At 43.1% G+C, this 16,442-nt stretch overlaps 1 protein-coding gene across 1 annotated transcript; it reads left to right on the top strand.

The window, feature by feature from the left end:
* Window positions 1–6,784: 6,784 nt before the first annotated feature.
* On the top strand, window positions 6,785–13,404 carry LOC310867097 (uncharacterized protein; the record flags this gene model as incomplete). Its single annotated transcript, XM_083776896.1, has 6 exons — window positions 6,785–7,077; window positions 8,470–8,539; window positions 9,303–9,409; window positions 10,323–10,382; window positions 10,567–10,634; window positions 13,400–13,404. 6 exons carry the CDS (start codon window positions 6,785–6,787, stop codon window positions 13,402–13,404), a joined length of 603 nt encoding a protein of 200 aa, XP_083633022.1.
* Window positions 13,405–16,442: the final 3,038 nt, after the last annotated feature.

Genomic DNA, 16,442 nt, shown 5'->3' with positions numbered 1-16,442 from the left:
GGCCTATAGCGACATATACATACTATATACCGTATGAAACATAAGACTCTCTGCTTTCATAAGAAAAATACTTCTACTGTAATAATAATAAAAATCACACCCCTGTGAAGTGAGTAGTGCAACATTGCACTGCTCAAAACAATCTTTTAGCTAACCTAGTTTTCCAGTAAAACTTTATTTTCCCAGAATCCTCATAGTCATGTTGATTGATGCCTAGTTATGTGGCAAATTGTCGAAGAAGTTATGACACTCGGCGGGCATGACATGTTTCATGGACTGAAGGTCCTGGAACTTTCTCTCCTTGATAGGCAGAGCACGTGGAAACATTCAAATCCATTCCATTGGCTTATCTTGCAGCTGTTTCCTCTGTGGCAGAGCTTCCCACACAGAGTTCTCAGAGAAGGACAGCTTGTAATGGATCTCGCCATCACTTCTCAACTGAAGTGCTCTCAGGTCATGTACAGTTGGATCTCCTGCTTTTCTTCCTGGTCTGATGATTGAGACGTAAGAGCCACTCATTTTCAGGAATTCACCATGCCTAACCATCTCCACATGGTATGGTGATGGTTTGATTCTTGCAGTCTTTAGTACGATCAGGTAGTCTCTCGGGGTGATGAGATCAGTAGTCATTTTGCGTTCAATGGTACTATGCAGGCTGTCACACTCCATCTGTGTGTGTCCTGCAACAAGGTACTTCTGTGTTATTAGTACCCCATATTTCCTGGCAAGCTCTGAGAATGCATTTGCCACATTTGCATTGCAATTTTGATAACCACAACCATCGCTCCACACCACTATCTGAGTTGTGGACGGTCTTTGATCACACCTTCAAAATGGCGATATTGGAGGTGTGCAAACGTCTCGCTGCTGAGATCGCCCTCTGATTCGTCCCAAAGATAGCAGTACCCTTCCTTTGATGTCAACTCGAAGAGTGTAAAGTTATGGACCTGCAGTTTTGTTTTGTAATACAAGCAGCTGGCTTGGGTTTTTGGACACAGCAGCACGGCTTGCAAGTCCATCGTCCAAACAGATTTCTCATCATTCGCAGATTCCTTGTCACGGGATTTCTCTTCCCTCACTTCATTTTTCTTGGCCACATGTGCATCATAAACGGCCTCACTAATGTGGAATGAAGACGGAATAATTTTCTTCATGGAACACTTTTGTGAATGTTGAGATCGAAACGGTCCTCACTTTAGCAGACTCAGATGCCTTTAGATATTCCCGATGTAGGTTGGCGATGGTTGTGCCTGGATGCAGGAACTTCTTATTTTTGTATGTCTCTGTGCTTCTGCAGTAATGTGAATCTACAGTGGGAAGGTCTTTCAGCCAGTCCTTAAGGAAAGCTGTGACTTCTTCTTCCAGCTTTGCATGACTGCCATGCTTAGGTCCAGATGGTATGGTCGGGGCTGGGGCTGGTTCTTGTTCCTCAAGGTAGCTGTCTTCAATCAGCCAGTGTGTGATCGTTCTCTCAGGGACACCAACTGTAGATGCGAATAGTGACCTGCACACTCTGCGACTGGTTCCATCCTCAAGTTTCAGTATGAAGGAGAATGTGGTATTGCGCCTGGAACCCTCAGTAACTTTCTTTTGCTTTATAGCAATATTTGTGGCCAAAGTGGTGATGTATGTCCGTCGTTCATCCCAGGTGTCCATTGACCAAACCTTCTGGAATACCTCCTGTCGCTGCTCTTCGGTTGTTGATTGGCAGTCTCAAGTTTTGGCTCGTTGACAGAACTTTGAATTGCAGGGAGGATTTGCTTCTGGCTAGCCGTTGCAGTGGCGATCACCATGATTGGCACGCTGATTTAATTGCCTACGGTACTTGATTTGATTAGGCCATAGGCCTATTAGGCTCATATGCTGATATTCTGTATTAATATGTGTGAGCAACTGAGCATTCATTTGTGTTGGTGACACCTTGTTCTTTTTGGCAGCTCAGCCAATTTATCTGTTATTCTGTCTGCATAATGTGCCTTATAGCAGTTAGCCTACTGCTGCTGGATCACTTTGGAGTTGATGTTTTATTTATTTATATAGTTCAAAGCATCTGAGGACATTTTGATTTGTTTATCCTCCCTAGTCTCACGCACTTTGTTTATTATACGTTTAATAAAAGTTCAACCAAAACTAAGTACTTTTTAGTGTGATGTGTGTGTTGTTCTGGACTTCTTGTTCTTAATGTGGGTTTATCAGAGTGTGAGATAGCGCAGCCGAGAGTGTGAGTGTGCACCAATAAAGCGGCCGCGGCGCACATGCTAGAAATAGCGTAATACAAAATAAAAAAGTCAGGCTTTCGGGACTTTTCGGGACTTGACCAACGGGCTTAGGGCCGGACGGCCGGGGCCTTAACTCCACGGGCCCGAGCCGGGCCCAGGCCCATATTTTAGGCCCGTGCAGGGCTCTACCAGCAATATGAAAACAGTGCACCACCTTGACAATATGAAAATATCAGCAGCATGATTGATTAACTACATGAACCCCTGCTAATCCTGGGGCGGGGGGATACGGCAAAAATAGCCGATCTATAAGCAACGCAACGTCCATGTTGTGAGCTTGTAGATCGGGTACTTTTGGTAAAGAATTACCAAAAGTAGCCGATCTACAAGCTCTGCTCACAATACGGACGTTCAATACATTACTGTCTACATAATTCTGGGTGCCTGCCATGCAATGGCAGAAACACAGGTTGAAATCCGCAACACATACTTAATAATTATCGTAATATATGTTCCGAAACTTTGACCTCTATGGCCGGCCGCACGGTTTACCAATTCTGGGTGCCTGCCATGCAATGGCAGAAACACAGGTTGAAATCCGCAACACATACTTAACTAGAAAAAAAAATTCAAGAAATTTTACTGGGTGCCTGAAGCTCGCCAAGTCTGTGCAGCATTTGAGCCACGGACCACCATTTGATGACATTTAGCCTCTCAGAAGGGTCCATTTAGTTACATGTGAGCCAGGTCTCCCCATTGACTTTCAATGAGGTATTTTGTCTTAGTTCATTGCGCATTACGTTGCCACCAACATTCTAATGCTAACATGCTAACATGCTAATACTAACATGCTAGCATGCTAACATTTTAATACTAACATGCTAATGCTAACATGATATCATGCTAAAATGCTAACATGCTAATGCTAACATGCTAATGCTATCATGCTAACATGCTAATGCTAACATGCTAATGCTATCATGCTAACATGTTAATGCTGCTAACATTCTAATGCTAACATGCTAACATGCTAATGCTAACATGCTAACATGCTAATGCTAACATGCTAATGCTAACATGCTAATGCTAACATGCTAATGCTATCATGCTAACATGCTAATGTTAACATGCTAATGCTAACATGCTAATGCTAACATGCTAATATGCTAACATGCTAACATGCTAATGTTAACATGCTAACATGCTAATGTTAACATGCTAATGCTAACATGATAATGCTAACATGCTAATGCTAACATGCTAATGCTATCATGCTAACATGCTAATGTTAACATGCTAATGCTAACATGCTAATGCTAACATGCTAACATGCTAATGCTAACATGCTAATGCTAACATGCTAACATGCTAATGCTAACATGTAATGCTATCATGCTAACATGCTAATGCTAACATGCTAACATGCTAATGCTAACATGCTAATGCTATCATGCTAACATGCTAATGCTAAGATGTCTGAGCTGTAAGGGTCCATTTGGTTTCGTTCAGGGGGGCGGCCCGGTTCCGGCGAGCCGCCCTGCTTCTGAAACGGTCGAGAAATGACAGAGTTACGTGTTTCCCCAATTTTCTCCATTGACTTTCAATGTGTGTGTGTGTGCGTGCACATGTGTGCATGTGCGTGCATGTGCGTTCGTGTGTGCGCGTGTTTGAGAGGTGGTCAACTTGACCTTGAATCATTAACAAAGTATCAATTTCACCTGGGCTAGGGCTAGTCTATGCGAATGCAAACACTATTGAAAGTTAAAACCACACTGATTCAGTGAGAGAACGTATGTCCGAACAAATTGCTCTATCGCAAAAAGTAAACGTCAAATGCGATTTTTGTTTTCGCCGTGAGTGACCCGAGACATTGAGGTACGCCGTGTGCGATCGTGGTATTGGTACGATAAAAAACGTGGTTATGAGAGCGAGTTAAGAAATTGTGTTTGTGATGAAAAAACTGCTGACTCATTCATGCATTTAACATGGTGTTGTATGACACATTATGATGGTACACCTGTCGCTTTCAGGGCTGTAGTTCACGTACCGTATGAATCTGGGCTGTGGTTGTGACATTGGGTGAAAGAGGACGAGTGTGGCTACAAAATTACCGAAACCCATGTGTGTAAAGTTAATATTTTGGCCGTGAGGACGATTTGTTCGGAGAATTTCGCTACAGTCTTCACAATGTCTTGTCCCTCTGACCCGCTCTCTCTCTGGGCGTGCGACACTGCGAGTCGAGATTTTTGCTCAGACCACACACACTTTGAACTGCGGTAGCGGGCAAACCGTGCAACGTATTCGAATTCCGTCTGAACCACAACAAAGTCGATGGCCTCGTGTGCTGTTTGAGGTTTAAATCGTGTTTCTACGTAACAGTATGCCAGAGCAATGTGCCTCCAAAGTAACGTGTCGTTTTCTGTTTTTACCCCCGTTTCCCCATTGACTTTGCATGGGGCATTTTTCGCGTCGTTTATTGCGAATTACGTCGGCACGGTAACCCGAAACGGAAAGAAAAGCACAAGCACACCATTCCCGGCCGAGCCGCACGTTTCGATGTATATATTGTGGGGCTTTGGTAAACCGTGCGGCCGGCCGTAGACGTCAAAGTTTCGTGTCTTGATGATTACGATTAAGTATGTGTTGCGGATTTCAACCTGTGTTTCTGCCATTGCATGGCAGGCACCCAGAATAATTATCGTAATATATGTTCCGAAACTTTGACCTCTATGGCCGGCCGCACGGTTTACCAAAGCCCCACAATATATACATCGAAACGTGCGGCTCGGCCGGGAATGGTGTGCTTGTGCTTTTCTTTCCGTTTCGGGTTACCGTGCCGACGTAATTCGCAATAAACGACGCGAAAAATGCCCCATGCAAAGTCAATGGGGAAACGCGGGTAAAAACAGAAAACGACACGTTACTTTGGAGCCACATTGCTCTGGCATAATGTTACGTAGAAACACGAGTTAAACCTCAAACAGCACACGAGGCCATCGACTTTGTTGTGGTTCAGACGGAATTCGAATACGTTGCACGGTTTGCCCGCTATCGCAGTCCAAAGTGTGTGTGGTCTGAGCAAAAATCTCGACTTAGAGTGTCGCACGGCCAGAGAGAGAGCGGGTCAGAGGGAGAAGCCAATGTGAAAACTGTAGCGAAATTCTCCGAACAAATCGTCCTCACGGCCAAAATATTAACTTTACATGCATGGGTTTCGGTAATTTTGTAGCCACACTCGTCCTCTTTCACCCAATGTCACAACCACAGCCCAGATTCATACGGTACGTGAACTACAGCCCTGAAAGCGACAGGTGTACCATCATAATGTGTCATACAACTCTATGTTAAATGCCAGAATGAGTCAGCACTTTTTTCATCACAAACACAATTTCTTAACTCGCTCTCATAACTACGTTTTTTATCGTACCAATACCACGATCGCACACGGCGTACCTCAATGTCCCGGGTCACTCACGGCGAAAACAAAAATCGCATTTGACGTTTACTTTTTGCGATAGAGCAATTTGTTCGGACATACGTTCTCTCACTGAGTCAGTGTGGTTTTAACTTTCAATAGTGTTTGCATTCGCATAGACTAGCCCTAGCCCAGGTGAAATTGATACTTTGTTAAAGGCCCGCTGACACGCCCCTCGGGGGCTAATAAAGGCTATCAAACAATGCTATCATGATTGTGACGTCAGACTGTGACAAGCTTTCTCCAGCGACTTCTATGCGGGCTCGCCGGGCTTGGTGGCCGTAGTAGCATAGCAACTTATGCTACTATTTTGGTGTCACATTTAGAGTCATATTTCCTATAAATGTAATTGAAAAAAATTATTTTTTCGCTCTAAAATATTCGTTAGAATGACATTGAGTTGACGTGTAAGTTTGAGGGTAAACTGTTGCATATTCGCAATTTCGCGAATTTCCCCGGCCATCTCTCTCGGTCTCCCCCGCTGACATGCACTCAGCCACGGCATACACTCAGCCCTTCTCACAGGTTGAGTAGCGGCACTGCACCGGGCGAATTTCCCCGGCCATCTCTCTCGGTCTCCCCCGCTGACATGCACTCAGCCACGGCATACACTCAGCCCTTCTCACAGGTTGAGTAGCGGCACTGCACCGGGCTAAAATGCATATCCGTCTTCAAATAGCTACCACAACATTGTTCAAGTGAACTGTGTGTTTATGCTTGTTCATTCATGTAATAATCAATATAGCTATGATGATTTATCGCCGCGTCGCTCCGCATGACAAAATGCCCCTCTCACCGCCGGGGCACTGAGCCTCTTCTGGTCAGTGGTCATGCAGGCTGCACACACGGGGAACGTATAGCCTCTATGGTCCCCGGCGCATATTGAACTGGGCATGTGTCTGTGTACACACTACACAGCTACACACACACACACACACACACACACACACACACACACACACACACACACACACACACACACGCACACACGCAGCTCCGCCTCCAGCGACCAATCGGCAATCGCACTCTTGGCCCAGCTCCACCCTCAGGCTGAGACCCGAGAAAGCAGGAAATTCAAAATAAAATCAAAATGAATCCGGACGAAATCTTGGAGAGTTTTGTCGAGGAGTTTTCACCTCCTCCATCACCCCCGCCGGCAGAAAACAGCGATGAATACGAGGAAGAGGAAGGGTCAGACGAGCAGGAGGTAGAGGAGGAAGAAGAACAAGAACATGAATTTCATGACGTCCGCGGAGTCAGGCCATACATGTTCGAGCCTCTGCTACCTCCTGCTAACGAGTCCGACGGTGAGGAGGGACGTGCAGACGGTGCAGCAGCAGCAGAACCTCCACACCCACGAGAGCATCTCGATGTGTCTATCTGGTAACGTTCCTTTATAATCAATTATTTATTGCCTATGCATGATGAGTTTGTATGTTAGTGCGATAACCCATGTGTGTTATTGTATGGTATAACCAGAGAAGTGCCAAACGGCAGAACTTTGTGAAAGTGTATTGCAATGGGATATCAGCTTACACTGTGACATGTATGATGATTCTTACTTTCTGACCTGATCAGGCACGTGCAGAGAGGGGGCTTGTGTGGGGGGAAATAAGAGCTTGTGTGGGGGGCCAATAAGAGCTTATGTGGGGGTCAATAAGGGCTTGTGTGTGTGTGTGTGTGTGGGGGGGGGGGGGGCAATAAGGACTTGTGTGGGGGGCCAATAAGGGCTTGTGTGGGGGGCCAATAAGTGCCATTGGCCCTTCAAAATGAACATTTGACAAGTAATGATAATTCCACTATCATAATTGTCTCCACCAGGCCGAAGGCATGGGGGGAGAGTATGTTTTGCACTCCGTCTGTCCGTCCGTGTGTGTGTGTGTCCGTCCGTCCGTGTGTCCGTGAGCAGCTAATCTCGGCCACCGTTAACCCGGTCGATGCCAAATTTTGCACACACACTCCCTGGATGCCAACGATGAACCTCTGCCCCAAATTTTCCAGAACGGCCTGTTATAGCGCCACCAGGAGGCCGCTTTGTGCATAACAAGTTTTTGCACAGTACACCTACAGATTTTGTCCAAACATCGTGCAAATTGGTACACAGTCTCTCTAGAGCCATTCAACGAAACGGCTCTTTCAGATTTCTCAGACTCCATCCTGATTGGTTAAGATTGGCTTCCAAAGTTCACAGGAGTGCTCAGTTTCAAACAAAATGCTGCAAATCATGAACACATCGCGTGATTTCCGTGAAATTGTGCACGCACATTCCCACTAGGCCGAGGAAGAAATGCCACATGAACAATTTCAACTCAGCCTCAAGGTGGTGCTATAACTGGCCAAAAAGTGTTTTTACCTCTAATTTACTTTTGTTGCCCTTTTATCCAACCACCAGATGAAGGCAAGCTGCAATGTCCTACATTCCTATCCTGGTGGAGACCTGTGCCCAGAATGGCACTTTTTCTAGTTATTTATACTTTTAATGTGCTGGATGTCAGTCAGTTTTAGTTTCAGACTAATGAGAAATTATTGCTTATTTTACTGTCCAATGACATGAAATGGCACAAGGGATGGACCACACAAAAAGACCACCCCCAAAAATCGACGTGCGCCCACACATGTGCCCTTTTTTGGGGTTTGATCCCCTGCCCCCTCAGTGCTCTCTGCACGGCTCTGGACCTGATTGTTATACTCTTTAGTCGTGAAGTTATTTGCACTTTTCGTTTACACAAATCAGTGCAAGCCCTCACATTATTGTTTATGTGCTTATCAATTCAGGTGTACCTGTGGTCACTGCCAGAACATGGATGCTGCAATAGACAGGGTCTGCTGTAAAGACTATGACAGGGTTAGTACTGTTACATCAAGATGACACATACATACATATACATATACATATCCTTCTATCCTAATGGAAAGAGGGTACACAAGCAAATGGCCGTTACAGCACAGAGGAGTACAGTACAGTACAGAGGAGTGCAGTACAGAGGACTACAGCACAGTAGAGTACAGAGTGCAGTACAGTACAGAGGAGCACGGTACAGCACAGGGAAGTACAGTACAGTGGAGTACAGTACAGGGGATTACAGTGGAGTACAGTAGACTAGAGTACAGTACGTTGGAGTACAGTACAGTGGAGTACAATACAGTACAGTACAGTGTAATACAGTACAGCGGAGTACAGTACAGTACAGTACAGTGGAGTTGCCATCATGGGTTGCCATGTTTGCTTTTCCATGTAAAAAAAACAACCAAAAAAACAGTATTGAGTATCGCCCTCCTGCTATTGCCTTCTTCCCATTTGCGACACATGGTGCTAGGATGAGGAAATTCTACAATTCATTATTTAGACATGTCTCTCTAACAAACCCACATACATACATACATACATACATACATACATACATACATACATACATACATACATACATACAATTAGGGAGTCTTACTCAAGGACACTTAGACACTAACTCTGGGGGAGCCCGGGTTCGAGCTTGCAACCTTGCGGTTACCATCCGGTCACTCTACCCCTGAGCCACTGCCACCCCTTACAGAACAATGTAAATGGAATATGTGTGTGTGCATATTGTTTATTTTGCTCTGTTCTGCAGGTTATGGACAAATGCGCTGAAGCAGAGCCCGTGCCTGAGTGCATCACACTGCACCCTGGCTTTGCTACGTGTTGTTGTTGTTGTTGGGTACAACAGATGACTTATAGGTACGGTGGAGTCACATGGTACATCTTTGGAACAGAATACTGGGGTTGAACTGTAGTAGAACTCTAATTACCCAGGGGGCAAACCACTTTTTTTTTTAGGAAACCTGCATTTGCCATAACATACAAAGTTGTCCACCAGAAATAATATCTATGACCCAGTAGGATCACAACCTATATGGTCAACCTGGTCACTTTTTGGGCAAAAGTCCAATATGGACGCCACACTATTAGTTATAATGGGGGGTGAATAGGGCAAAAATTTAAACGGAGGGATATTTCCACGAAACTTCACAGGTTGATCAATGATATGAATACAAACATTTTTTGTATTGAAATGTTCCATGAAATCCAATATGGCCGCCACAATATTAGCACCCAGAAAATAGGTTTGGCTCTAACTTCTGAACCAGATGAGCTAGAAACGCAAACTTGGTGTATATTTCATGGTTTCTGACCATGTGAGACTCAATGGAATACCTATTTTTATTATTGGGTGTGTCTGGACCCTTATTGTGCATATTTAGAGGATGGTGGCTACCCAAAATAGTGCTTTACGCTGATTTCTACCATGATTGTTGACTGTTTTTGGCAAACACAAGCAATATTAATCCAATGCATTTTGTTTTTTATTGTCCATTCTACAACTCTATTAGGGAGATACTTTTTAATAAGATAGATCCAAATCATGAATCATGAAAAGTTGGAGAACTGAAATGCCCATTTCAAAAGTACACCTTTTACTGTAGTATTTTCCAAATACTGTACAAATATGTATTCATGTAATGCATTTCGGAATATGAACAGGAAGGACTGTAATGTCAGTTGTTTTCAATGTACCTTCATATAATCCCATATGGGATGGGCCAAAGTGGCATGACACGAAAATAAACATTTCATTCATTCATTCATACAGTGTTATGCATCAACGGTTTGGCGAGGGGTTCCAAGGTGAAGAGGAGTTCTCAGAGGATGAGTGAGTATACTATAAATAAATAATTGTATTTCTGTAGCCATTGTCGTCAATTTCCTCTTGGCATCAGAGCTTGTCAAACCAATTCACTTTTATGATGTAATCAAAATGCAATGTCCTTTCCTTTCCATGTGCAAGAGTATTTGTAGTAATTAATTTTCACATTCATGTCATTGATTATTTTTAGGCGTTACCGGTACACAGCATACCGCTCATTTGTGAGGTGGTGTTGGGGGTACCTAGGACAAGGGAACCGTAGGGTCGTCCCATCCTGTGCCGTCACCCAAATTCGGGCCGCTTATCCTTCGCCTTCCGGGCAATACACAGGATTCAGGCTGCCTCCACTCCACACACACCACCACAACAGACATCCTCCCCACAGGCACACACGTTTGTTGTCACTGCTGTTTTTTTTGCCCATTTTCTTTTACTTATATGCTTTACTTAAATAAAGCTTGTTCAAGTGTAACACATTACATGTTCCTGGTTGGGTTTTTAATCTAAAATGCAAGAGGTATTGAAGTAAAAATAGTAGTAGTCAATACAATAGTCAGTGTTGCAGCAGCCCGAATTGTAACGGACATACATTTATTGGCATGAGAAAACATACCTTTTCTTTGCCAAAGCAAGTGTCACAAATATAATTAAACAGTTGAAAATGGGGAAGTATATACAGTTGGACAGGGTAGAGCATTGAATAAATATAAATAATAAATAAATGTCACATTGCATCATTATATACATGTTATGTACATGGGAAAAAAAGCTAACATTGGCTTTCAAAGTTTGCAGGACTAAAAAAATAATGTGCATCCGTTTTAAAGGTTTTAGAGATATGTACCATTATGTATTTTCCATACTTCTTGTTCCCTAACAAACAAATGACTTCACCATCACCACTCAGCCCTTGCTGCACCATTACCCAGAGCAATGTCGCCTCTGAGGCATACCGCTGCATACAGAGAAGCACAGTGAATGTAATGACTGGGTACTGTAGCTGTTTAGTCACAAACAAAGAGTCCCCTACTGTTTTAACCTAACCTAGGAAAGAGGTTTGGGGACAGGTCTCCACCGGGGCAGGTCCTGGACATGCTTATCGTGAAATAATCACTCAGACACTATCGTTAACTTTAACCAGCTGAGTTCTGAAATACTCAAGGCTGTAACACCTGCCCCCTCAGACAGAATTACCATCACTGAAGAGGATGTAAGGAAAGTGTTTCAGTGTACTAACACAAGGAAAGCTAATGGGCCAGATTAGGCCTCAAACACTTTGCATCTGAGCTGGCTCCAGTGTGGCAACCAATATTCCAAACCTCTGTAGACACACACACACAATTCCCCTGTCTTGGAAAACCTCACACATAAAACCACTACCCAAAATCCAATGTCCAAAAGAACATAAGGATTATAGACCCATAGCTCTCACTTCAGTGATTATGAAATCACTTGAAAGAATACTGTTACAACATCTTGTCAGTATAACCAATGACAAATTCGACCCCTGTCAGTTTGCCTACAAAAAGGGTTGCAGTACAGAGGATGCGGTTGTGACACTGGTCCACTTAATTACAAAACCCCTAGATAAGTCATCGTCATCATCAGAATCATGCGAGAGTGCTATTCTTAGACTTTTCTTCAGCTTTCAACACAATACTGATATACAAAGTCTGATATACTAGTGTCAAAAATGGTACAGTTGGAACTGAATCCATACTTAATTCACTGGTATGCTTCTTTTCTTACTAACAGAGTACAGAGGGTGAAAGTGAACACAACCCTCTCATCAGCAACCAACTAATGTTGGTGCTCCCCAGGGTTGTGTGAGCTCAGCTGTACTTTTCACCCTTTATACTGACAGCTGTCATATTGAGGAATGCCTGTCTGAATGTCGCACTGACACACCAGACCAATACATTCTAAAATCAAACCCCCCAAAAAAGTAAAATCCCCCCAAACCCCCAAAATGCATAGAAAACTATGCTATCATCATATCAGTTCATCTCCATCTATCTACACTACCCTCTGCATTAACCCGGGCTTGGGACCGGCACAAATAGGACACTGGCTTGTGCCCTGTTGAGGCTGCATTTATCTTTTTTTTTTTTTTTTTTCTTTTTAATCTATCTAATCTATCTAATCTATTCTAACTAATCTATCTAATCTATTCTATCTAATCTATTCTAACTAATCTATCTAATCTATTCTATCTAATCTATTCTATCTAATCTATTCTATCTATCTTACTTTTTATGTATTTTTTGTCTTGTTTTATATCTTTTTTATAGTTTTTATTTATTTAATCTATCTAATCTATTCTGTAAGATACAGTTTTGATTTCTCTCATAGATAGTTCCAGTGATCCTGGATTGCACCAACACAGAGTAAATAAGGTGGTTGAATGGAGTGATAACAACGCTCTCATCAAAAAAGACAAGAGATTGTTTTTGGTACACCACCATGGTGAACCGATCAACCAGGTATGTTCGTACAAATACCTAGGAGTAGTAATAGACCATCTGTTGTCATGGAAAGATCAGATTGATTCAGTGTGTAAGAAAACAAAGCAAAGAATGTACTTCCTTCGCCGTCTAAGATCCTTCGGTGCTAGTAGACGGATTCTTCTTTTGTTTTTCACTTCTGTTATTATGAGTGTTCTTCAGTACTGTAGTACCACCTGGTATGGATGTTTGTCTGCAGCCCTAAAGTCACAACTGCTGCAACAACTGAACATTTGTTCAAAGATTGTTGGACAACAACTTCAGAAACTCTATACATCCACATATGATAACAGCATCCTAAGGTTAGCAAGGAATATCACCTCTAATACTAAGCATGTGTTGTATGGAGAATATAGGTTGCTACCTTCAGGAAGGAGATATGGTGTACCAGGAGGATACAGTAAGGTCAGACTAAAGAGGTCCTTTGTCCACCAGTCGACCTTGAGGCTTAATCAGGGGTTGTAGTAGCCACAGGATAATCTAAGCGGTGGATATTGCTCATGTCTTTGGTGATGTCAGGTTAGATGTGATCACGGTTCGGCCGCAAACCGAGACCATCTGGCCAGATCCTCATCCGAGCCGGGCCTCTCATATCCGGCAGAAAGTACAGGTGGGACCTCGATGGCCTTGATCCTCTCCTGGAACGGACGTGGGTTGACCACCACTTCCCCCAACAGCTGCTGTAAGCTGTCCACATAATCTAAGACCGAACAAGACATGCACTCACAACTTGCTTCACAAATTCAGGCAACAATATTGTTTGCATAATATTATTATAGGCCCGGTGTGAGCCAATCGCCAGGCCAATGTGTTATGTGGAAACATATGAAGGTGTAATTTGTTTCGTATTCAAATATGTTGCCGAGCCAATCAATAAAAAGCAAACAGCAGTTCTTCTTGGAATTGTTTTTGTTTATATATGAAAATCAAATCAGTCAATCAATCTATATTGGAGTACGTACTGTATCTCGGCTTCCCCTTCACAAAGGCCCTGGAGTATTCGCCTTTCTTGTACTTCGGGAAACGCACTTTGGTTTTCAGCTTCCCATCTGGCCCCAGAAGTCGCTCACGGTCTGCGTTCTCATTATAATGAAGGCAGGCCAAAAGCAATCTAAAATATAGGGGGGGGGGGGGGGAGGCAGTTAGTACTGTAGGCCTAAATTACATCCAGTAGGCCTACATACATTATGGAACATTTTCAATTAAACAGGGTTCCCACACATTTTTATGAATTATTTTTCTTTTCCTAAGTATTTTAATCTGTTTTCCAGGCCTACAGAAATCATAATTATGGTGCAATATTGAGGCTATTACACATGCTATCGAGTATTGCATAACCCGATAACATAACCCGGTGTAACATGAGTAACGCGGTGCAACGTGTTGTGAGCTTGTGGACCTTTCAAAACATTTCCAGGCTTTTACTAAGCTGCAAGCATTCTCACTAAATTCACCAACCTGCACAGCATTCCAATGAATGGATAGACAACATTCTTGGGCGCGAATCTCAAAATGAGAGCATGGAAGGATTCCAGGGAGGAGGTCTGTTCGCGTGGACTGATCTTTGCGACGTCTTTCAGCAATGCTTTCTTCAGCATCATGTCACAGAAGCGTTCACAGGCTTTGGTATCTGAAGATATAAACAACATGTAAACATCACCAGTTATCATAGTTGGAAAATCACAACTTAATTTGCATGACAAATACAACATATTATGCACTTTAATTTATCCAATTTATATATGACTACTGTAATGTGTCTTAGTAATCAGTCAATAGAATCACAGTTCTGTAGATACACAAAATGGAAAGACATGAAGTGACTGACATGTGTTTCTGCTACTGATTCTGCGCAAGTTCACACAATATGAAGACTGCACTGCCCTCTACTGACCATTGGCAGCATCTGTTCTTAGCACTAGACTCAAAAGTAGTACATTTCAAATTTCAACCATAGCTTTTCATAGATTTTAGGCAATCCGATGTTCAAAATAAGAGGGGTTTATTTGTCAAATACTCATATCTACAGATACAAGCTGACAAATGTCCCACAAAGACTGTGCTAACACTACAAAGCCATATAAACTCAATGAAACCATAGATGTTATTTGACAGTTTAGTAGAACTGTAGTGCTAGACCCATATTTGTCATGAAAGTTAAGTTATCACATGCCCCCCCCCCCCTTCTGCAACACTAAGTGTCACAAACAGCTGTAGATAGCATAAATGAGTCATATTAATAATATAACTCATATTTAGAATAAAGTAATGAAGAAGTACATTTGTAGGATTTCAGCATAAGCTGTAGACAATGTAAATTTCTCACTTGGTGTCAGCCATGCTCTGTGTGTAAGGAGGTCGTGGGCACAGTTGGGGTACAGTTCATTGCTGTGCTGGTGAACATTCTGGACGTGGTTTGTGATAGAAGACCACTTAGCCACGGCTTCCTCCCCACTCTGTGACGAGGATGAGCTCCAGTACAGGTGGTTGACGGAACTTTTCCTCCACACCTTGACGTCCTCACAGCCACGCTCCTTCCCAAGTGCCTCCAATTTCTTGGACAGGCCTTTGAAGAGGATGAGAGAGAGGAAAGAAAAAATATATATTTGCAGTAAATAAATAAGTAAATAAACAGTTTGTACATGCTAAGTAATAACAAGTTGACTAAGATGATGTCTTGTGAATTTATTTAATTACACAAATTTACTGTGACAACCTTTGGCTACATGCCAGGCATCATAGTAGTGCTTTATATCCTTCTTCTGCTCCTTCATAAATTTCTGGACCTGAAGGTGACGGTCAGTGACAATGGCACCAATATTCACACCAGCCGACTCCAGAAAAGACAGGCTCCTGGTGAAACCTGCAATCTCCATATTGTTGCTGTAGCGTACCCCGACCTCATTACTCTGTCAACAATAACAATGAGCAATTAAGTATGTTTGATAATGCACAGGACAAAGAATGACTGAACATTGTGAAGAAAGAATGTGAACATTACATATTTCCAACCTGCACAAGTTGGATGTCCAAGATCCTGTTGTGCTCTAGATCCATCATTGTATATGAGCCATACTTCGCACTGTGGCCTGTGGGGTGAGAGAGACAGTTATTACTGCATGTGTACAAGAAAATAGCAATAAAGGTATGCTATACATAGTTATACTAACCCGGCGAGTCCGCTCTCATGTCCCCTCCCAAAGTGATGGGTTTGCCAGCTGCCTTGGCTACATCCAACACCTTGGCCTGCTCCATCTTCCACTGGTGAAGGATGGTTGGCTGGAGGTAGGCACGTTGGTGGCGATAAAAAGTCCTCGGATGCATGCACTGGAGCCGCAGTGATGACAGAACCTAAGTTTATAACAAGAAAAACATGGTTACTGACACTAGGCTATACCAACGTGTTGTAACTGCAGTTCTTGATGATCTACACATCAACTGACCTTGTGGACTTGCGTATAAGACGCCCCGTTAAAAGCCACCGCAGCCGACAGCAGAATGTTGCCAGCCGGGAGGGTCCCAATATAGGGCTGGCTTTGCCACTTAGCTCGAAGCTCACAGT

Source organism: Protomyctophum parallelum (genome assembly GCF_964188405.1).
Source record: "Protomyctophum parallelum genome assembly, chromosome: 11".
NCBI classification, from domain to species: domain Eukaryota; kingdom Metazoa; phylum Chordata; class Actinopteri; order Myctophiformes; family Myctophidae; genus Protomyctophum; species Protomyctophum parallelum.
The sequence above is the reverse complement of the archived record's forward strand: the minus strand, read 5'-3'. Positions and strand labels throughout refer to the sequence as shown.